Below are 22,623 nucleotides of genomic sequence, written 5' to 3' on the forward strand. Positions count from 1 at the left end.
TGGGCACAGACAAGAGCACAAAGGGCAAGAAGGTAGAGACAACGATACATCACACGAAGCAGCCACAACTGTCAGTAAGAGTGTCCATGATTGAGTCTTTGAATGAAGACATGGAGATAAAACGGCCCAGTTTGAGTGTTTTTTACAGCTCGTTCCAGTCGCTAGCTGCAGCGAATTGAAAAGAGGAGCGACCCAGGGATGTGTGTGCTTTGGGGACCTTTAACAGAATGTGACTGGCAGAATGTGACTGGTGTGTATGTGGAGGGTGAGGGCTGCATTAGGTATCTCAGATAGGGGGGAGTGAGGCCTAAGATTAATGCCCATGATTTTGGAATGATATCTTCGATGAGGATACTTTTGGTCATGTAGTGTATGAGTGTAGAGCGATCATAATAGCCTACTAATGGAGTCAATAAAGTTTTAATCACATTCGTACTATTGAATGTGAAGCATTCTGGATAATGTCCGAAACAGGGACGAAGTCCAACAAAAGTGACGCCGGAAAACTATTGACTGTTGAGGGGAGGACGCTTGAGAAAGGGAGAGAGAAGGGGCAGTAGAGGACCAAAATATATTGGAGGGTGAAACAGTAGCAGAGCCGAGGAGGACATGAAATCGAAGAAGCACTTCCTTATCGGTTGATCTTGTGGAGAGGGGGGTAAATTCGTGCTGTGGTAGTGGTAGTGTCGCGCCTTCTAATACGTTTTAAATGAGGTAGTGTGGATAACACGGTCTCCGCTGTTTGTGTGTGCGCACGCGAGTGCCCTTGTGTGTGTGTGTGGAGGGGGGGTAGTTCGTAATGACTTTTCAGCCTTGATACCATTAGGCTGTACAACTAAAAACGGACTGATCCCTTGGCGCATGAGAAGCTCGAGGGAATGTGAGAGGGAAGGAACTGTAATACAGTACAACAATGCCATGGACAGTGACTTGGGAAGATCCCGTTTTGGGTGCACTTGTTAGGTCTATTTCGTCATAACGTATTGATCCAATTTATGATGGAGTGGCTTGGATTTTCCTGTTTGCTGTTCGGTGTGTTACTCCGGCCAAGCAACACACAAAACGTTGTGCCTGACACAGGTGAGTTTAGCCTACCTTATACAGGTGTGTCACGGTTAGAGAGATGGCTTTTGCATATTTCCTGTAGACTGTCAACAATGTTCCATTCTGCAGTTGGCGCTGATTAAAGTCGGGATACTCAGTCACATCATTAGATAATCATTCGTTTTCTAACAATGACCTTAGGATGCATCGTAATATTTATCTGATCACATGGCCTATTAGTGTGGTATAGCCTAAATACGCAAAATAGTAACTTATTTACAGGGTCTAGAATAAGTGTATTGTATTATTATTGAGTTCATATTTTTTCTGTAGTGTGTGTGTGTGTGTGTGTGTGTGTGTGTGTGTGTGTGAGAGAGAGAGAGAGAGAGAGAGAGAGAGAGAGAGAGAGAGAGAGAGAGAGAGAGAGAGGGGGAGAGAGTGAGAGAGAGCCTTCCAGCTCTTGGCATTACAGTTGAAAGGGAGACAATGGAAGCTCTGTCTTTCATTGATATTGCTGTCTTCAAGAAAAACATTTGTCCTGCTGACTTCGGACAGATTTTTTCTGGAAACGGGTAACATTCTGTTTGCCAAATTACAGTAACAAAGCTGTAATAATATATCCACGCTTATGGTAGTCCCCAACTAATTAAAAGTAAACATTTGGATCTATGACTCAGGTTTATTTGAAAAATATTAAGCAAAGCCTTTGGAGACATTTTTCTGCAGGTCATAAAGGTGGGAACAAAGCTGAATGGATTTTTTTAGCTACTTTTTAATTACATAAACAGAGACTTAGGGTTTGAAGGAAAAGCCATACTTCTTCTCTATGACATCTCTCACACGCAGTCTCTCTTGCTCACAAACACCTCACTGTGGAATGCAGAGGGAAGAGAGCTGCAAATCCCTTTGTTCTCTTCTCTCTCGTGATCCTTCTCTTTTTCTCCCAGTACTTATGCACTGTCTTTCCTCCCAATATTTCACTAAGCTTCTATCTATTTTATAAGGGGTTAATAGGAGATACTGCCTCTGCCTCCATTCCCATCCCTCCCTCGCTCTCTTCTCCTCTCTCCTCTCCATCTGTGTTAGTTACTATTGTATGGTTGTTTTCAGACATTGGCTGATACCTTTCTCCTGATTGCTTTGTTCTCCCTCATCTCTGTTCTCCTTCATTTCCTCTCATCCCTCCCTCCCTCTCTCTGCCTACCACCACCATCATTTTCTAGCGCTCTATAAAAGTTTAATGATTGTGGAATGTTGTTCCAAGAGGGCTCTCTGAAAGGAACAGAGAGCTGAAGCTTATGTGGGTGACACAGAGAGAGAGAGAGTGCGAAAGTGATAAAGGGAGATGAAAAATAACAAAGGCTCTGCCGGAAGTGAAATAAAATGTGTGGAAAAAGTGACGCAATATGCATAATATGTATATGTGCCTTTGGATGATGGCAGTTGTGTATGTCTTTGTCTGTGCGTCTGCGTCTGTACCTCCATCAGGCGTCAGCTTGTGATTGAATGATACCTGTATTGTTCTTACTAGACCAGAGCATGTCAGTGCATCACCCCAATAGCATGTTAGAACAGCAAAATCATTGGGTTGCTCCTGCATTCCTGCAGGGTTATGCACCTGTTACAACAGGTCATGACAGCTGATGGAAAAATAGATGGGTTTCATCTGACATGCCCTTGTCCCTGAGGTGACAGAGGTATGTCTACTGTTTTACCAACCATATACTGTATAGCTGTTGCCAACCTGCTTTGGCAGTCAGCCTCTTGGGCGTTCTATCACACCAGGAACACACAGCAGAGAGGCAGAGAGCTGAGTCAGACACAGGACAAATGAAAATGTATGAGCTACTATATTTGAATTTACTGCAAGTGTGTTTTTGTTTTGTTAGTAGAAGTTGGGGTGTAGAAACTGGAGTGTTAGTAGAAGCCATTTAGATTTTACTGGAAATTATTATAGTATGTAGATGGTTGAGAGAGCAAATGGGGCTCAATTGTTTCTGAGAATAAAGATCCAGTGACCATTATAATGTGCTCTTCAGAGTGCGTCTGGCCAGACTGTGGCTATTCTCTGCACATAATGTTCTCTGTCTCTCTTTTTATCTTTCTCTCGCTCTCGCTCTGTTGTTTTGTTTCTCTTTCTCTAGTTTGTGTCCATTTTCTTCCAACTATCCTCAGATTTTAATCTGTTTAATTTCTCTCACTCCCTTGACAGTCATCTCTCAACCCCATACCTTTATCCATCTTTTAGCACTCGTCTCTTCATCCCTGCTTCCTTTCCTCTCCCTTGTCCTGTGTTGTCCTGTGTTCTATGGCATGAATCCCAGTCTGTGTTTGAATAAAATGGCTTAAACCAATAAAGTTTATTTTGACTGATCACACAAAGAAGAGCTAATATTTAGATTTGGACATAGGAAGATTAGCAAGTAAAGAACTACCACGACAGGTAATAACATTGGCAAACAATGTGTTTTGAAAAGCTTTTCATTACAAGTGTTTTTTTGTTGCCTTGTGGAATCTGTTCCTGGGCTTGCAGCCACATGCCTGCTTACAATTCTCTCTGTAGATATACGCTATCAGGGATAAATAGCTTCAGTGTGATCGCTCTCTCTCTCTTCCTTTCTCTCACTCTCCCCCTCTCTCGCTCAGCTCTGAACTGTTGTGAAGGGGACATCCTGCTCCTGTTGGATTCTTCAGGAAGTGTGTCATCCTACGAGTTCACTCGCCTGCTGCACTTCCTGTCCGAGCTGCTCCTCCCCTTCTCTCTGGGGCGAGGCCAGGTGAGGGCGGGGCTGCTGCAGGTGGGCACTGAGCCACACCTGGAGTTTGGTCTGGACGCCCACAGRACCCAGCCTGGCCTGCAGGGGGCACTYCAGAGGACSAMGCAGCTCCAGGGGGACACCAACACWGAGGCTGCCCTCAMYCTGGCKCAGGGGKTYCTAGCCAGYYCTGGYGCTGGGGATGAYWRYYAGCTCCCRAAYGTGCTGGTGTGGCTAACGGARGGGGTASAGCRGGGCYTGGTGGATGGACCAATGGCAGAGCTGAGAAKGGCYGGRGTGTCRSTGRTGGCTGTCTCTARYGGACACGGGAACTACCAGGTGCTYCYGAGGGTGGTGACCSCYCCCATCGAGTCCCACCTGTACTTTGTGGACATCGATGACATCAGCATCATCACAGAGGACCTGAGGGAGGCCATCATTGGTGTGTGGGGCAGGGGTGAGGGAGGGGGGTAGTGACTCACAAAGACAGAGGACATAGATGACAGTATATGAAATGTAATTTTTTGCCCTTCAAACTGCACAGACTTGTATAAAACAGTTCAGAGCATACATTTTTCACTTTGAACATCACAGCAGAGGTGGGACTGTGCTGCTTGACTATAATTGAGTTGCCAGACTCAAGTATTTATAGACAGGACTGTGATTGCAGATGAAATCCTCTGTAGTGTAAATGCAAACTCTACCCAACTGAGTTGTATCCCCTTCCCCCTCTCTCTCTCTCTCAGAGCTGATCCGTGTTGAGCGCCTGAGGGTGGTACAGGTGTCCTCCCACAGTGCCGTGCTGCAGTGGCGTCCTGTACTCGGATTCAACACAGATTTCTACAGCTTTTTCCGCTACAGCTCTGTTCTGCCAGGTGGTGGGGAGGGTCAGCCTAACGGCGGGGCCAGCAGTGGGGGGCAGTACCACAGACGGACCCTCCCCGGGGACGCCAGCTGGGTGGAGCTGAGGGGCCTGCAGCCAGACACCATCTACACTGCCACCCTCACCCCTAACTCCCAGTCCAACCATGATTACCTCAACACTCTCAGTGTCACCTTCACTACACAACCCGGTCAGAGGGGGGGGGGGGAGGGAGGGAGAGGGGGATGAGAGTTCAGTGATGTGGTAGATATATGAAATGAGCAGATAGTATAATAGAAAATCAACACAACCAGAATATATTTTTACATTATTAAACACATTTTTTGTGGATAATAATATTCTCTTTTGTGTCATCCCATCCTCTCCCTCTCCTATCCTCCAACCTAGAGGTGTTGAGCCCAGCGGTGGTCACAGTGGCAGACTCAGGTCCTGACAGAGTGCGAGTGAGCTGGGGTCCTTTGCAAACTGAGCATGTCCAGCGGTACCAGATAGAGTATGGACCTCTACCCAGTGGGCAGGTCCACACGGTTAGGCTACATGGACATCAGAACTCCACTCTGCTCACTGGTCTAGAGCCAGACACACAGTACCTAGTTACTGTCAGCGCCCTGTACTCCACAGGCAAAGAGAAGGCCATGTCTGTCAAGGCCTGCACTCAGGAGGGTAAGATGTGTGTTGGTGTGTTTCTATTGATTTAGGGACAATTCGACATTTACTGGGTTAGGGGGGCTGTTCCAAAATAGGGGAGGGTTGTCTAGATTTTTTTCATTGCTCTGGGGAGTGTGTTTTCTTTATTGGGAACAGGGGAGGGTAGTGCGTTTTTCCCCTGATTTACAATTTCCACTATGCAGGTTTTACGATATGTATTCCATATAGCCAAATGCCCTCATCTGCTTACTTGCTTCTTCCCTATCAAGGTGCTTTGGTACTTCCCTTATGCACTACACTTCTCCATGTGATTACTATACCACAGATCAATATACTGTAGTCTACCAGTCAACTATCTATCCTGCCCTCTATTCATACTGACAATAGTGGTAGTTGGATCATTTATCCAGATCTGCAATAGGTTAACTAGCAATCATACCACACATAAAATCATTCAAATATGCACACATTTTCTAAATAAATCAACAAGATATAGAGGAATAACTGATTGGCAGCAGAGAGGCCAGGTGCATCATTGCACATGAAAGAACAGTGAAAACATGCAGCTCAAAAAGCTCCCCCATTGATCTTGTTAAGGGACAATACAATTATCCTACCTAGACTAGCCTTCAACACCATAATCCAATGAACAATTGAGTGCAATTCTACTCCAGGCTGTAAACTGCAGTGAAAATGTCATTTGAATAATGGTGCAAAAGTCATTCCATTCATTCCATCAAGATCAGCTGTGGGTCTACTCTGGACAGATTCTAGATAGGCACAGGAGCATGCCAGTCTGGTTGTATTTTTACTTGTGATACTGATGCGCTGTCTGTTGCCGATCATCATTCTCTCATTCTCCCATGTCGTCCACATAGGCCTATATGCGCCCAGCAGGCCCAGTTATTCAGGAAAGCTTAACATATTCTGGCTCCTTTCCGATCCAAGTGGCTATTCCTTGACCTAGAACCTGACACTTCAATATTGCCTAAATATTTTTCATTTAATATGTAAAATGTATTACCTTTTTTATGTGTGGCATTAACACAACTACTCACAATGTTTTCATCTGATTAGGCTACCTGCGCACGTTCATCCACTCCACTCTAATATAATTCCACCATCCAAACTGCGCAATGGCCATTCGATTCATGGAAAGTGACAACTGTTACAAAACAACAAAATTATATTCAAACCAAGCCTTCGATACTGAGTAGGGGTACTGAGTAGGGGTACTGAGTAGGGGTACTGAGTAGAGGTACTGAGTAGGGGTACTGAGTAGGGGTACTGAGTAGAGGTACTGAGTAGGGGTACTGAGTAGGGGTACTGAGTAGGAGTACTGAGTAGGGATACTGAGTAGGGGTACTGAGTAGGGGTACTGAGTAGNTATGAAATAAAACATTTTGCACTTCAAACAGCACAGCATTGTATAAAACCATTCTGCACATATACAGTGTTCACTTCTAACACTACAACAGAGGTGGGACTATGCTACTTGACTAGAACTGAGTTGCCAGACTCAAGTGTTTATAGACAGTCCTGAGATTGCAGCCTCTGTAGTGTCCATGCAAACTCCCGACCTGAGGTGTATCTCTCCCCGCACCCCCCCATCCCCCCCTCTCTTTCTCTCTCTTAGAGCTGATCCGTGCTGAGGGCCTGCGGGTGGTAGAGGTGTCCTCCCACAGTGCTGTGCTGCAGTGGCGTCCTGTCCTCAGCGCCAATACAGGCTTCTATGAGGTCCACTACAATTCTATGCTGCCAGGTGGCGGGAAGGGTCAGCCTAGTGGCGGGGCCAGCAGCGGGGTGCAGTACCACAGACGGACCCTCCCTGGGGATGCCAGTTGGATAGAGCTGAGTGGTCTGCAACCAGACACCAGCTACACTGCCTCCCTCACCCCAAAGTCCAACCAGGACTACCTCAACACCCTCAGTGCCAACTTCACCACACTGCCCGGTGAGAGTGCGGGAGGAAGAGAGACTGGGAGAGGAGGAAGAGGGGATGGAAAGAAAGGGATTGGAATAGATGTCAGGAATGTGGGAGTGGAATATAAAGTTCAGTGACGTTGTAGAAATATGAATAGTCTAATAGAAAATCAACACTGGTAGACAATCTTTTTACATTATTGAACAACTTGTTGTGCATAATAATAATCTATTTTATTTTTCTGTCATCCCCCTCCCCTCTCCTCCCTGTCCTCTCCTCTCACACACCCTAGAGGTGTTGAGCCCAGCGGTGGTCACGGTGTCAGACTCAGGTCCTGACAGGGTGCGAGTGAGCTGGGGTCCTCTGCAGCCTGAGCAGGTCCAGAGGTACCAGATAGAGTATGGAGCTCTACCCAGTGGACAGGTCCACATGGTTATGCTACACGGACATCAGAATACCACTCTGCTCACTGGTCTAGAGCAAGAGACACAATACCTGGTCACCATCAGCGCCCTGTACTCCACTGGCAAAGAGAAGGCATTGTCTGTCAAGGCCTGCACTCAGGAGGGTAAGATGTGTGTGTTTTTGTTCACCCTCTGAATGGCAGACATACACAATCCATGTTTCAGTTGTCTCAAGGCTTAAAAATCCTTCTTTAAACTGTCTCCTCCCCTTCATCTACACTGATTGAAGTGGATTTAACATGTGACATCAATAAGGGATCATAGCTTTCACCTGGTCAGTCTATGTCATGGAAAGAGCAGGTGTTCTTAATGTTTTGTATACTCTGTGTATTTATCGTAGTCATTGATAAGGAGTCCATCCCTCCCACTTTTACCTTTGGGCCTGGTCCCTCTCTTTTTTCGTTCTGTGATTTATGGCTTTTATAACAAAGCACAGACACTAACTTGTCCTCTATCTCTGTGTGTATCTCAGTGCTGCCTGCCCTGGCTGACCTCCAGCTGACCCCAGTGGGGCATGATGAGGTGCAGGTCCGGTGGCGAGGCCACGAAGAGGGTCTGAGGGGGTACTGGCTCAGCTGGGAGAGGGGTGAGACAGAGATCCCCTCCCGCCCTGCGTCCTCTTCCCTATACCTGCTCCCTGGCTCCTTGTCCACGCTGCTCACACACCTGGCCCCCAGCAGCCGAGTGTGTGTGTCCCCTGTCTACCGCACGGCCCGGGGAGAGGGGCTCTGCTGCACCACACACACACAAACTGGTCTGACACTACGCACACAGACACACACACACACAGGTCTGCCAGCCTTATATTGGACTTGACCGATTTATTGAATCGCCACATTATAGTCATTGTAATTTTAAGGAAGTAGTCGTCTTCATATGGCTAACAGCACTCTTTTGCAACAGGAAAGTAATAACCCCTTTTTCTCTCTCTCTCTCCTTCTCTCTCACTTTGATAGAGCAGTATTTTGCGGTTATCCATGAGATTTGCCTGCAGTCAGAGAGCTGAAGTGGGGGAAATGTTTTAAATTTGAAGTGCTTTATTGACACATCAATGCTGTGGTACAATGGAGTCACATCTCTATGTCGCTTCAAACCACTTGATTATCCAGTATTCACACCCCTTGACTTTTTCCACATTTTGTTGTGTTACAGCCCAAAATTAAATGGATTAAATTTAGATTTTTTTGTCACTGGCCTACACACAATACCACATAATGCTTTTCAACATTTTTACAACTTAATTAAAAATGAAAAGCTGAAATGTCTTGAGTCAATAAGTACTACAAAAATACAGGCGTCCTTCCTAACCCTTTTGCCAGAGAGGAAGGAAACCGCTCAGGAATTACACCATTAGGCCAATGGTGACTTTAAAACAGTTACAGAGTTTAAGGGCTGTGAGGAGAAAACTGAGGATGGCTCAACAACATTGTAGTTACTCCACAATACTAACCTAATTGACATGCAATCTGTTTGCAACAAGGCATTAAAGTAATACTGCAAAAGTAATACTGCAAGCAATTACATTTTTGTCTGAATACAAAGTGTTATGTTTGCGGCAAATCTAATACAACACACTACTGACTACCACGCTCCATATTTTCAAGCATAATTGTGGTGGCTGCATCATGTTATGGGTATGCTTGTAATCGTTAAGGACTGGGGAATTTTTCAGGATAAAAAATAAACGTAATGGAGCTAAGCACAGGCAAAATCCTTTGTCAGTCTGCTTTCACCGAACACTTTGAGAGGAATTCACCTTTCAGCAGGACAATAACGTAAAACACAAATCCAAATCTACACTGGAGTTGCTTACCAAGAAGACAGTGAATGTTCCTGAGTGGCTGAGTTACAGTTTTGACTTCTATGGCAAGGCCTGAAAATGGTTGCCTAGCAATGATTAAGAACCAATTTGACAGAGCATGACAACATCTGAAAATAATATTTCTGTATTTCATTTTCGATACATTGGCAAAAATGTCTAAAAACATGTTTTCACTTTGTTATTATGGGGCATTGCATGTACACAATACATTTAAGCCATTTAGAATTCAAGCTGTAACACAACAAAATGTGTAATAAGTAGAGGTATGAATACTTTCTGAAGGCCATGTAAGTGGATTATGTTGTCATTTCATAAGGAAGAGAGGTCCTGGGTCATCTTGGTCAAGAAAAAGAAGTGTAGCTTCAGCATAGAGCTGTTGTGATCGAAATTGATGGATTCCATTTCTCTGACTCCAATGAGAGGGATTGCCACTGATGGGGGATAGGTGGATGAGGATGAAGAGAAAGAAGGGTGGATAGAGGGGAACAAAGAAGACATAGAACCCCCTAACTTTCTTGAATAACCGTATCTTCTCTCCCATGATCCATCTGGTCATATTGTGGGCATGCTGTTACACATAGGCATTTTAACTATTTCTGATAAAAGAGAACTATATTCACTTCATAAACCAGATGTAAAATCAAAATGTACTTGTACGCTTTCTCACATATTTTCTATATTCAGTTTTCAGTTTAGCTTCCACATAATAGGCTGCAGTCAACATATGAACCCATCAGCCTGACTCTTGTGAACTTGCTTGTGAAGATCGCCATCTAGTGGGAATATCTTTTACCACAGGCTGTGACAATCAGGCCTATGTTCAACTTTTTCAACTCTTTCTCCGCTACACAGTAGACCCCTAAGTGTGAATATAATGCAAAAAACGAAGCCCATTTTCCAATTGAACAGCAATGCATTGGTCTCATATAGAGGGTAGATAAATTGCAATATCTGAAAACAGGAAAACATTTTCTCTCATATCTCATCTTCTGGGTCGTTCCATGTCATTTCAGCAAGCCATGACACAAACCATCTCAGATTGTTCCGAAATAGTTTCTGTAGTAAAAAAACAGATTAGATAAGCATTCCAGCAACAATATTTTGTTGAAATATAATTTGATCTCTGAGAAATTAACTAATTGTTTGCATCCAAATTGGCCATTTAAATGTATAGGATTCATATAATATTTAATAAATATAGTACCTAATATCCGATTTGGACCAAACTTTTTTCTAACAATGACTAAAACACGAGGAATCCAAAGAAATTGTCAAAAGTCACCCACAGACCCCCCATGACAATCCAGAGGAGGCTTGTGGAAGGAGCCATAGGAGGACGGGCTCATTGTAATGGCCGGGATGGAATCAATGGAACGGAGTCCAACCGGTTGTTTCCATGTGTTTGGTACCATTTCATTTATTCCATTCCAGCTATTATAATGAGCCCTACCTTCTATAGCTCCTCCCACCAGCCTACTCTGCGCCAATCTCACCCCCAACAACTCTATGCTGCCTCAATGTTAATAAAGGGATAGTTCACGCAAATTACAAACTGACGTATTGGTTTCCTTACCCTGTAAGCAGTTTATGGACAAGGTATGACAGCAACCGATGCTTTGGTTTTGTTTACCGAGTCACTGTTTCTTTTTAGCATTTGTGGCACATATCCAATGCAAGTCAACTGTACCTATATTAGCATTTTTACACTTCATATCCAAATCATCTGTAAGTAACAACAGGAACCACATTTCCATCCACAAGTTTTAGGCCAGTAAAGTCCAACATATAAAAAAAACATGACAGCTGTGATGGAAACAGGAAGTTTCGTTACAATTGTACAAAAAAATATATATTTTACCTTTATTTAACTAGGCAAGTCAGTTAAAGAACAAATTCTTATTTTCAATGACGGCATAGGAACAGTGGGTTAACTGCCTATCAGGGGCAGAACGACAGATTTGTACCTTGTCAGCTCGGGGATTTGAACTTGCAACCTTTCAGTTACTAGTCCAACGCTCTAACCACTGGCTACCCTGCCGCCCCGAGCAATGCAGACAGATCATTAATTCGTCCGACACGGTGGGATCTTTTTGTGTATGAAAAATTAATTATGCAAGAAAAGGTGGTGCAAATTACAAATATTGATATAATAACCATCATATCGAAGTAAACTTGGAGTCACAAAGTGATATGGTGTGTGGTCCTCCCTAGGGTTGTGGCGGTCATGACATTTTGTCAGCTGTGATTGACAAGCAAATAACTGCCGGTCTCATGGTAATTGACCGTTAATTAACATAAACACATTTAGCATCTCCTGGCTTCCACGCATAGCCTACAAGCCACTGATGCAGGCCTTTGGAACATCTACATTTTAAAAAGTCTTATAAATGCATGTAATACAGCCTATACCATCACAATAAATGCATTATTTATTTTAGACAGGTCTAAAGAAGTCTTTCAGAATAACAGAATACCATACTCTTGAGTTGTCCTTGTGTTAGGCCCTGATATGGCTATGCCATATGGCTAATTAATTTAGCAGACAAGATTTGCTTAGAATTCCATTGCATTATTTTATAGTATGAAGAACAGGGTAGCCTAGTGGTTAGAGCGTTGGACTAGTAACCGAAAGGTTGCAAGTTCAAATCCCCGAGCTGACAAGGTACAAATCTGTCGTTCTGCCCCTGAACAGGCAGTTAACCCACTGTTCCTAGGCCGTCATTGAAAATAAGAATTTGTTCTTAACTGACTTGCCTAGTTAAATAAAAATAAATAAAAAATACAATTGAATAAAATAGCAAATATATTTTCTCGTAAGATTTAAGCTTTAATAGCACATGTGGCTATTCTGTGTTGAGCAGTTAACAAAGTGGTATTATGGTCACCATAACAGCCCTAGGACTCTTCCCACTATGACTCGGGAAAGCATGCAGTTTCTTAGGCTACAGATGAAATAAATGATAATGAACTTCACAGGGTGGTGAAAGTACACAGTACAGTGATGACTTTGATGCTCTTTTCCAATAAATATTGAAGGTCTTGTTCTGGTGACACGATGATCGATGCTTGACTGCCGTTTGACAAATAAAAATATTCTGTCTCTTATCCATAATAATCTCATCATGTAGACTCACTATCTGCACAGCCTACCCGCACTGCAAGTTGTTGGCTAAAGAGCGCATGTGCCAAGACCAGATAGGCACATTTGCTATTTTACTCAACAGTTTTGTTGACAAAACTATCGATGGAAAATGCCATGGAAACACATTGAAAATGTTTATTCGGTATATGAAAACTTGAGCGAAAAACTAAATTTTGTGTGCACTAAGTCATCACCTACTAATTGTTTTTTGGAAACAAGTCAGTTTGGTGGAAACACATCACAGGTGGGAAAATGTGCATATTTTCTTTATGTTGATTTTAGAATATTCACATGAAAATCTGTTGCCAATTGGATGGAAACCTAGCTATTGAGTTACACAATACATGTTTTGGTACATTAGGAAGATTTGGACATGAAGTGTGAAAATGCTAATATAGGTACCATTGACTTGCATTGGATTTGTGCCACAAATGCTAGAAACTTTAGTGTTTACCTGGTAAGGAAACCAACATTGAGGGGAGGGAATTATATATATTTTTTATCACCTAATAGCAGGAACAGCACCATCTAGTGGTCAGAACCTGGTAGTATCAGGGTGTATAATGGCACATAAACCTAACGACTTCAATGATTGATTTCTATAAACGGGGGACATCACCAAATTCACTGAGAATGCATTACATAGGATAAAGAAACAATACTCCGAGCCGCAGCTCCATACTACTTTTCAGATATAGAGAACCGATGATATATACTCGTTGTTGAGGTGGTTTTGGTGTGGTGGGTCCGTGGGTGGCTTTTGAGATTCGTCATGTGTAACACATTGTTAGTAAAATATTTGGTGGAAATCGGATTTTAAGTACTATATTTATTGAATATTATACGAATTTTATACATTTAAATGGCCAATTTGGATGCAATCAATTAGATTAATTTCTCAGAGATCAACAAAATAATTTTGCAGGATTGCTAATCTAATCTGTTTCTAACTACAGAAATGATTTATGAACAATCTGAGATGGTGGGTGTCGAAATACTTTCTTGTACTTTTTCAAGTGGAACGACCCTTGTATTCTATGTACTCAATGTTAATATCATATGATGTAATAAAACGAGTGTAAAATGCTTCTTCTTTTTTAAGTAATTTCATTTTGGAGTGTAAAAATAAATACAACACACACACACACACACAGGCAACTGTATGATTGTTGTCAGGTACAGTATGACCATTAATATCTCTAGACAAAATTGTCAAATGCTGTAGCCTTGCAGCCCCAACATAGATTGATCTGCATTAAGATTTAGCCTATTAAACAGCAATTATTTTTTACACAAGTGAGTCCATTTTTTTTTGTTGAGGCTCTTCCCTCAAGAGACAATAACTTTTTCAACTGCAACACACGCTTAGAAATAACATTCTGGTATCAAAACAATGCAAACTTTGACAAAACGATGAAACACCGGAATTTGCTGAAATAAAAATTAACCGCTTCCACCCGTTTAAAAGATACTGCTATTATTGGTTTACGCAACGAAATTCAAGACCACAATAACCAATCACAACCAGTATGAAGAATAGCAAGGGGCGCGGTTTACATACGGCCCATCCAATCGGTAGAGACTGTACTGGAGTCCCGTGCTGGACTGGGCCTCGGTCTTGCCTGGTGTCATGCAACCGACTATTGAATATGTGATGGCGGCAGAAGACTTGAGAATTCCCGGGGAGGGAATTCTTATAGGGGATAAGATATACTCTGGTGTAACCCTAACTTTAGATAACTGTCTCCTGCCACCGGAGCGACTACAGCAGAGTCCGTCCGCTGAACATGGGCTCTCCGCGGTTACCGAGGAGCAGCTGCGAATGCGGGGCTGTGAGTTGATACAGGCCGCGGGTATTCTGCTTAGACTCCCGCAGGTTGGTAACAGTTATCTAGCTAACTATTGTGCCGAAGTTAAGTAGAATTTGCATTCAAAGTGAGACAAATCTAATTGTACAGGTCAAACACGAGACCATGTCTAGAATCAACAGCTAAGTTAAAGACGCATGTTGTTTACCAATGAGGCAGGCCATGCGATGGATTTAAATCGTAGTTAGCAAGTTAATTGATAAACGTGCTCTCCAGGTAGCCATGGCCACGGGGCAGATCCTTTTCCAGAGGTTCTACTACTGCAAATCGTTCGTCAGACACTGTGCAGAGGTAGGACCCTCACGATCCTGCTCTGTTTGGCAACCAGTTCCACTACAAAAAGCCTTTATCAGACTTAGCTCAAACATTCACCCCTTTACTATTTGTTCACACTGTTGCTGTGACTAACTAATCTCATGATGCTATTTGTCCTCTTTCCCCTTCTCAAAATACCCATCTACCTCCCTGTCTGCCTCTTTCCAGATGGTTGCCATGGCTTGTGTGCACCTGGCTTCAAAGATCGAGGAGGAACCGCGCAGGGTGCGAGATGTTCTCAATGTGTTCTACCACCTCAAACACAGCAAAGGCAAAAGGTAAAGGGTTCTGAACTCCTCTTCCAGTTCTCCCAACCCTCTTGTGGTATTCTGTATATCGCTAACCATGTGTATCTTCCAGGACCCAGGTCCCCATGCCTTTGGATGCCAGCTACATCAGTGCCAAGGCTCAGGTGATCAAGACGGAGAGGAGAGTGCTGAAGGAGCTGGGCTTCTGTGTGCATGTCAAACACCCCCACAAGGCAAGCAGCAGACTCCTTACCTCACCACCTTCAATACATTCAGTGGCGCATTTAATCTAAAACAGGACAATTGATAACCACTGTGGTTTAGGCCCTGTTTGGTCTACTGGTTTGTTGTGATTGCTACTGTAGGCTTGGATTTGTATTACCATGACATGCCTAACAAATTATCTTGTCTACGGCAATTTACATTGCATCTGGTCTTGGGAACACATCCCTAACAGTTTTTGTGCTCCTCTGTCACAGATCATTGTGATGTACCTCCAGGTGCTGGAGTGTGAGAAGAACACCAAGCTGGTACAGACAGCTTGGTGAGTATCTTCTTGATATTTTGTTTAATAATTTCTCAATGTATCTCGAATGTCATATTAGGAAGAGTTCTTATTTATCTATTTTCATCTCGCTCTCCACCTCTCTCTGCTGCTATCTGTTTTCTAGGAACTACATGAATGACAGTCTGAGGACAGATGTGTTCCTGAGGTTCAGTGCTGAGACCGTGGCCTGTGCCTGTATCTACCTGTCAGCCAGAACACTTCAGGTAGGACACTACAGTGTACACTTATGTGCTTTAAACATGCTAACACATAAGGTATTTTACAGTAATATACCATCCCAGGTTGTCATTCATACACCTGCACATATCAGCACACCTACTACACAAACCAAGATTGTATCTAAGGACATATGCTCAAACATGATTAGCTGGTCTAAATAGCTCCCAGATGTCCATAACAGCGACATGACCACCTGTCTGATTCCTCACCCTCCTCCCGTCTTCCATGCAGATCCCTCTGCCGGACCAGCCTCCCTGGTTCCTGCTGTTTGGTGCGTCTGAGGAGGACCTGAGGGAGATCTGTGGGCGGATCCTGAGGCTGTACTCACTGCCCAACGTCTCCCTCCCCAGTATGTTAAAAGAAGTGGACCAGTGTCACCTGGCCCTGGATGCACGCATCGCCAAGGCTAAGCTGGCAGGAGGGGGACTGCTGGCCGTGGGCACCCCCACCCTGGACGTCCCCTCCAGCTTCTCCCCTGCCTCCAAAGCAGGTGAGACAGACGCACACCACTCACCCATAGGAAACACACTGTGTAATAAGTGATATCTTAATGTTTTATATCATGCATTTTTGTTTCTATTTCCTTATTTTTGCATCCTGGCATCAAAAAAAAAAAAGAAGATTATTACCGTCCTCTCCGCTTCTGTTTGTCTCATGTGCTCATCATTTCCTTTAGCAACCCTTTGACTTTGTAACCATTTCCTCCTACAAAGTTCCTTATGCTCATCTCTCTTTGTCCTAGCGTCGCCTGCTGTACCACAGACCAACAGGGAGTCTCCCCTAAATCAAGTCGCCCTAAAAAATGCCTGCCGGAAACTCACTAACGGAGACGAGTAAGTATTCTTCCTCTACTGGAGTATGGGGATATCTGTAATGAGTATATTTGTGCGATTGACTGGAGCTGCTTTCCCTCATGAAATGAAGACTCTTCTATTTTTGCTTTTCTCCTTTTTTTTCTCACTCAGGAAGAAAAGAGGGAGTCGTAGTGATGAGAGAAGAGAGACTCAGTCCATGTCTCCTTCCAGAAGAAGGTATGGAAGAAGCACTGTGCCTTACTCTGTTTCATACGGACTCCATATTGAGTCTCAACTCTGAGACTAACTTCACTCTCTGTTTTCAGACGCAGTCGTAGTGTCTCTTCTCCTTTGCGCTCTGTCTCTCCCACCCACCGCCAGAAAATCAGTCGCAGGGATAGAGAAAGGGAAAAAGAGCGGGAGCGTCGGCGGGAACGGGAGAGGGACCGGGGAAGAGGAAGGAGAGATGAATACTCACGTAGAAGATAACTCTCATAGGTGTTATCAAGGAAGAGCTATCGTAAATGACCTATGGAACAGCACATCATGGACCAAATACAAGCAAGACTTTCCAATGTTTTCACTTTTGTAGATTGTTTGTATTACATTATAATTTGGGAAACTATGCTCTAAGATCATAGTCCAAAGCTTTTGTCTGAACAATATTTTTGAAATAAAAATGCTTTTAGATGATCCGTTGTCTTGTTTTATGAATGGCATCAAGTGATTTAGATGACTTTATTGGTCAACCGCACACAAGGTTCAACTGAAATGTGACTTCCGCTTTTAACCCAACCCTTCCGAAAGACTCATACATACAGGTTTTGATGCTGTTGTGGGGGGTTAAGTGCCTTGCTCAATGTCTTCTAGGATTTTGATACCAACAACCCTCCGGTTGCTAGCTTTACGTTCTGCCAGGTTTTCCTGTCGTACCCGGGATTCAAACTGGCAACCCTCTAACTGCTAGGCTACCTGCCACCCATTCAGCCACCCACAACCAAACACACCTCTACATCCCTCCCTAGGGAAGCTAGGCATCATAATGAACCTAGCTGCTAAGGAAGCATGTTTTAATTAGGCTGACTGATGAATCTCTCGTGTACCCTTTATATGCGTGCTCAGTAGCTAAACTCTGGGATTGAAACCCCCACAATATCTCTGGCCTAGCAGAGGTTAGTTGAGTAACTAGGGAAAGTTAGGTGGATAGGTATGCCAGGAACTACTTTGTATTTATCTAGTCTCCGTGGTGAGTTTACATAGGTACTTCTGTGGGAGGTTGGACTTGTGCTGGATGCTACAGAGAGAGGGAGTGTATAAAAGTACCTGAAAAAGATATGTATTTTTTTGTGCATTTGTATTTAGGTGTTCATGTTTAGAATAAACTATCTAGCAGTGGATTAGAGGATGCATATAGAATGGAGCTGARGGTTACTGGAATATAACTCACTCTTCTAAAGAAAAAAAAGGCTGAAAATAGGGCCCTGGATTAGGATGCAGAGAGACAAAGTATTCTACCCAGGACTCACTCTAATTCAGTAGCTGAGACGGAGGCCCCAATGCCGGAGTTGAGAGGTCAGGAGCCGGTGGGGATGGGGCTCTGTGTCACCACGTCTCCCACTCAAACCGCCTTCTACATTATTCTGATCCTGCTGGGCATCATGGTTAACACCACAGTGGTTGGTGTGATCGGGGAGAACGTGTTCAAAGACCCCAGTGGAGTACATAACTCAGACATCAACCTGATGAACATGGCCCTCTCCAACCTGCTCATGTCTGTCCTGAGGAACGCCCTGCTGATCATCGCTGACCTGGAGCTGGGTTGGTCTGGGACAGGGGTCGAGCACTGGAGTAGAGGATGCTGAAGAATAATGGCTTTATGTGGGTGCTCGAGACAAGGGCGAGGCAGGTATGGGGATTGTGTGTGGTTTGGGCTCTAAGTAAAAGGTTTGTGATTATGGGATTTGGTATTTAAGATATCAGAGGGTTTTGGGCTGATCTTTGAGGAATGGTAGTTTAAAATGCAAGCGCAAGGGAGGGTGGTGTGGTCTGTGATTGGAGATATGCTATGTGACATGAAAGCAAGCTGACAATATTCTGTGCCATAATTACTGGAATTAGTATGGTTCCGGTTGACACTATTGTGTACACACACAGACACACACAAAAACTGACACCCAGCTCTCTCTCTGTAGCTGTACTCCTCCAGAGACTGGTGTTGCTTCCTGATTGGGGTGTGGGTGTGGCTTCCCTGCCTTGTCTCCTCTCCTGTCCTCTCCCCTCCAACACTTCCCCCTCTCCTCTCTTCTTCTATCTTCTCATCCCCTTCCCTCTTCTCATCTCCTCTCTCCACCTCTCTCCTCCCCCTCCCATGCAGACCCTGATGTTGTTCAACAGCACCACACGCGCGCCCTGCTGGGCTGTTTGTGGAACTTCCCCTCCAGCTACGAGGGCCTGGCCTAAGCCACCACCTCCATGGTGATCCATGAGACAGTGCTCATTATGCTGATGGCCATCACCAACCTGGCCTCCCTCTACACGCTCTACGCCCACAGCAGGACCCGGTACCCCGCACACATGACCACGGACGCACCCGCCCTGAAGAGGGTACCGGCCGAGAGACAAGCTGCCAAGGTGAAAGAGGCTGGACAGGATTCAGAATTATGCCATGTTATATGTACCCTGCTTACTATGGATGGAAGGATGGAGAAGTACAGCACGTGTAATGTGTACCTGTAACATGAGGAATGTGGGAAACAATTGCTTATGGGTTACCAAGGTGTTTCTGTATAGCACTCTGTGACATCTGCTGATTTAAAAAAGGCTTTATAAATACATTTGATTGATTGATGATCCAGGTTCGCTTTCAATAAACAGTGTTATTACAGAAAATGCATGTTTATGTCTATGTTTTATGACCCTTATGCTAAGAGAAGAAGAAAACCGGTAAATAGTTTCACAGTATTTTTCCCTCCCTGCCCTCCCTCTTTCTCTAGTTGATTCCAGCCCTCATAATACTCTTCAATGGGTCTTGGGGAATCAGCCTCATCTCTATAAACTACTTTAACTACAACCGAGGTTTGTCAGCCGGTTCCTCCTGGTTACAGCTCGCTTTGCCAACACCATATTCAATGCCATTTCGCCCATCGTGCTGGCAGTGGGTCACCGGCGGCTGCGTGCTGTCATTAAGTCTATTCTTACTCACTGACAGAGCCCACACTCTGACACACACACTGCAACTGACATAATGGGGAAGTCAGTGGAAAGATATTATACTTGCCCTCAGCCTAACAGTAACATAGAATTATATGGTTGTTAGCATTCCTCTAACCATTGGTATCCATTTTGATCCTCTCCTTAGGCAGGCTGTTTTAATATGGCCACTATGAGAGACAAACCCATTCCTTTTATGACCATTTCTAAGGATGCAATGATCAGTACTGAGGAAGAGCACTGTCACTTGTTTGAAAGGGTTTTGTAGAAAAGATTGTTGAGTTCTTAATTGGAATAAAATGTGATACTCTGTACTTGTCAGTGAGACTACATTAACACAATTTATTTTTGGCAAGCTGCCTTTTTGTGAGTGAGAGAATGTTTTTGATGCATTGACTGTACGTAAGAGGGCACTCCTAGCTGTAGATAGTTGTTGTTACATGTTCTGACTTGTTTGCTCTTTAATAAACAGTCAAATACCATCTCCCAGCCTCTGAGACAGTTTATGCCTTGAGGTTCCTCTACATCAGAGTTTCACAAACTTCACAATATTTCAATACTCCAAATGTAGAAGATCTTAAACATTCCAATACTTTAAAAGTACTAAGGTATTTATTGGGTGGGTTACTACATATTTAGACAGGATTTTATATACATGTTGACATTTAAACACATACTGAAGGGGAGGCAAGCATTGGTTAATTAATGATTCCATACAGTGGTACGCCTTAATTCATTCATTCATTCATATTTGCTTTAACTCTCTCCTCTTATTTGATAACCTCTCTCTCCTTCTGAATAGTGAAAACGGTTTGTTTTACAGTCCTCTCCCTTGTGTCTGGAGCTTTGCTTTCATCTATTATTTTCTCCTGTTGACATTTCACTCTGTCAGCACAACCAGCGATCATCCTCATGATCCTCCTCCTCAGCTTGCCGTGTCCCAGAGCCACCACCATGGGACTGAAGCCCACAAACACAGAAGCAGAGAAGTGGGCCACAGTCAGCAGCTCCTCCGCATGGTGCCCCCTGTTATGGTTATAGTATGTCACCGCCGCAACTTGCAGAACCCAGCACACCACAAACAGCATCACCAGCAACATGATCACATGACTGGCCTTGCGTTCACTGGCCACATGTCTGTCCAGCTCGCCATGCGTCCCTCCCCCTGCCTCGCCCACCGAGGTGACGGCCCGGATGTGTTTGGCCAGCGAGTGCAGCGTAGCCAGGTTGGTGCCCACCATCAGCACCAGGGGAACCACCTCGTTGAGGGCCAGGGAGGTGGAGGCGAAGGCCGAGCCCTGCTCCTCCGAGGGGAATTCCCACATACAGCCCAGCAGGGGCCTGGTGGTGCAGCTGATCACCATCAGCTCCACCGTGGCATTGCCTTGGACATGTGTGGTGTAGACCAGCGCTGGCAGGGAAAAGGCGAGATTGAGTCCCCAGACCAGCCCCAGAGCCACCCACACCTTCCTCCTCTCATGCTCCTGTGCAAGGGGGCCCATGGCCACATGCTGTCGCTTCAGGGTGGCACAGTGGAAGGCACTGAGGGTCAGAGTGGCCCAGCAGCCCACGGCCCGCCACCACACCCACAGCAACATGAAGAGGCGGCACCAGCCCTGGGACAGTGACACGTCCAGACCCAGATCAGACACAAAGATGGGTACCGTGCGGAACAGAGACGTCAGCAGGTTGGCCAGCGACAGGTTCACCAGGATGGTGTCAGAGGGAGGGAGCCGACGAGACAAACTTTCAATGGCCGACTGGAACACCTGAGAGAGAGGGAGAGAGAGAGTATAATTCATTATTACACTAAACACTGTGTGATGTCCTCTTAGGCTGATATTCCATGGCTATTGGCAGTTAGGGTTCCATTTATTTTTTTGATAGTTCTCTCCTTACCACATGGATGACCAGTATGTTTCCCAGGATGCCAGAGAAGACCAGAAACCCAAACAGAATAGCATCTACAGTGAGGACCTCCGACATCGCATCCTCCTCAGCATGGCGCCACTATTTATTTCTTATTCATTGCATAGATGTCTCTCAACTCTCAAGAGTGGTGAGAGCTACTCTCCCTACCCTGTTACTCTACCAGGGTATCCATTGTATATCTGCCTTTATCCTGTTCATTGTGAACTATTTATATAGACACACACACTCATACACAAACAAAGCCATACCGTTGCTAACCCAGTTCAGGGTCAATTTACTCCAATAATTTGTCGCCTAGATACCATCCCCTTACCTGCTGCTAAGGCATGCACATTTTTCACTCCATTGGCCAGCTGCAAAAACACACACCTCTTATCAACTCATACCCCACAGACAGGCCACATCTACAAGACATGTGAGGCTGACTAAAACCTGAGACCATAAAGATATACAAATAATTTCAGCTCATTTCAGTGGGTGTCCAGACATGTATTTATTTTGTGCCCTGTTACACAGCTGGCTGTAAATGGTTAATTCAAACAAATAAAACATGGTGAAATCTTCCTATTTTAACAGGGTTATGTGATTGTGTCAGATATCTGTTGGCCCATACATGTATATTTAGATGTTTGTGTGTTATGTTATGATCCATTTGTTTGTGCCCCATCCCATGAGTGTCTCTACCCCCTCATCGTTAGCTCCCATTGCTCAGATGTAGAGAGGCATCATCAGACTAATTTACCCAGCATACCCCAGGGGCTTCCCAGGGGTCTTATTAAAACCATC

The 22,623-nt window shown here is 44.4% G+C and overlaps 3 protein-coding genes and 1 pseudogene across 4 annotated transcripts; 3 read left to right on the top strand and 1 right to left on the bottom strand.

Moving 5' to 3' along the window:
• The first annotated feature begins 344 nt into the window (after window positions 1–344).
• On the top strand, window positions 345–13,771 carry LOC111975608 (von Willebrand factor A domain-containing protein 1). Of its 2 annotated transcripts, none has more exons than XM_070444787.1 (5): window positions 345–1,080; window positions 3,691–4,242; window positions 4,547–4,873; window positions 5,071–5,346; window positions 8,192–13,771. In XM_070444787.1, the coding sequence occupies exons 1-5, from the start codon at window positions 996–998 to the stop codon at window positions 8,533–8,535; spliced, it is 1,584 nt and encodes a 527-aa protein (XP_070300888.1). In that variant the 5' UTR covers window positions 345–995; the 3' UTR covers window positions 8,536–13,771. The 2 variants fall into 2 exon arrangements, with proteins under 2 accessions (XP_070300888.1, XP_070300890.1); XM_070444789.1 differs by lacking the exons at window positions 4,547–4,873; window positions 5,071–5,346 and adding exons at window positions 6,968–7,285; window positions 7,548–7,823 and having other exon boundaries at window positions 391–1,080.
• A 481-nt stretch (window positions 13,772–14,252) lies between these two features.
• Window positions 14,253–17,388, top strand: LOC111967300 (cyclin-L1). Its single transcript, XM_023992224.2, has 10 exons — window positions 14,253–14,559; window positions 14,768–14,842; window positions 15,035–15,144; window positions 15,227–15,347; window positions 15,594–15,658; window positions 15,786–15,885; window positions 16,133–16,391; window positions 16,644–16,734; window positions 16,867–16,932; window positions 17,022–17,388. Exons 1-10 carry the CDS (start codon window positions 14,314–14,316, stop codon window positions 17,182–17,184), a joined length of 1,296 nt encoding a protein of 431 aa, XP_023847992.1. The 5' UTR covers window positions 14,253–14,313; the 3' UTR covers window positions 17,185–17,388.
• An 863-nt stretch (window positions 17,389–18,251) lies between these two features.
• Window positions 18,252–19,900, top strand: LOC111975664 (olfactory receptor class A-like protein 4; annotated as a pseudogene).
• Window positions 19,901–20,675: 775 nt separating this feature from the next.
• LOC111967307 (olfactory receptor class A-like protein 4) lies at window positions 20,676–21,891 on the bottom strand. The gene is made up of 2 exons (XM_023992236.2): window positions 21,805–21,891; window positions 20,676–21,674 (listed from the first exon to the last, which is right to left on the bottom strand). The coding sequence occupies exons 1-2, from the start codon at window positions 21,889–21,891 to the stop codon at window positions 20,676–20,678; spliced, it is 1,086 nt and encodes a 361-aa protein (XP_023848004.1).
• Window positions 21,892–22,623: the final 732 nt, after the last annotated feature.

The sequence above is a fragment of the Salvelinus sp. IW2-2015 genome, linkage group LG1, assembly GCF_002910315.2.
Source record: "Salvelinus sp. IW2-2015 linkage group LG1, ASM291031v2, whole genome shotgun sequence".
Lineage (NCBI taxonomy): Eukaryota > Metazoa > Chordata > Actinopteri > Salmoniformes > Salmonidae > Salvelinus > Salvelinus sp. IW2-2015.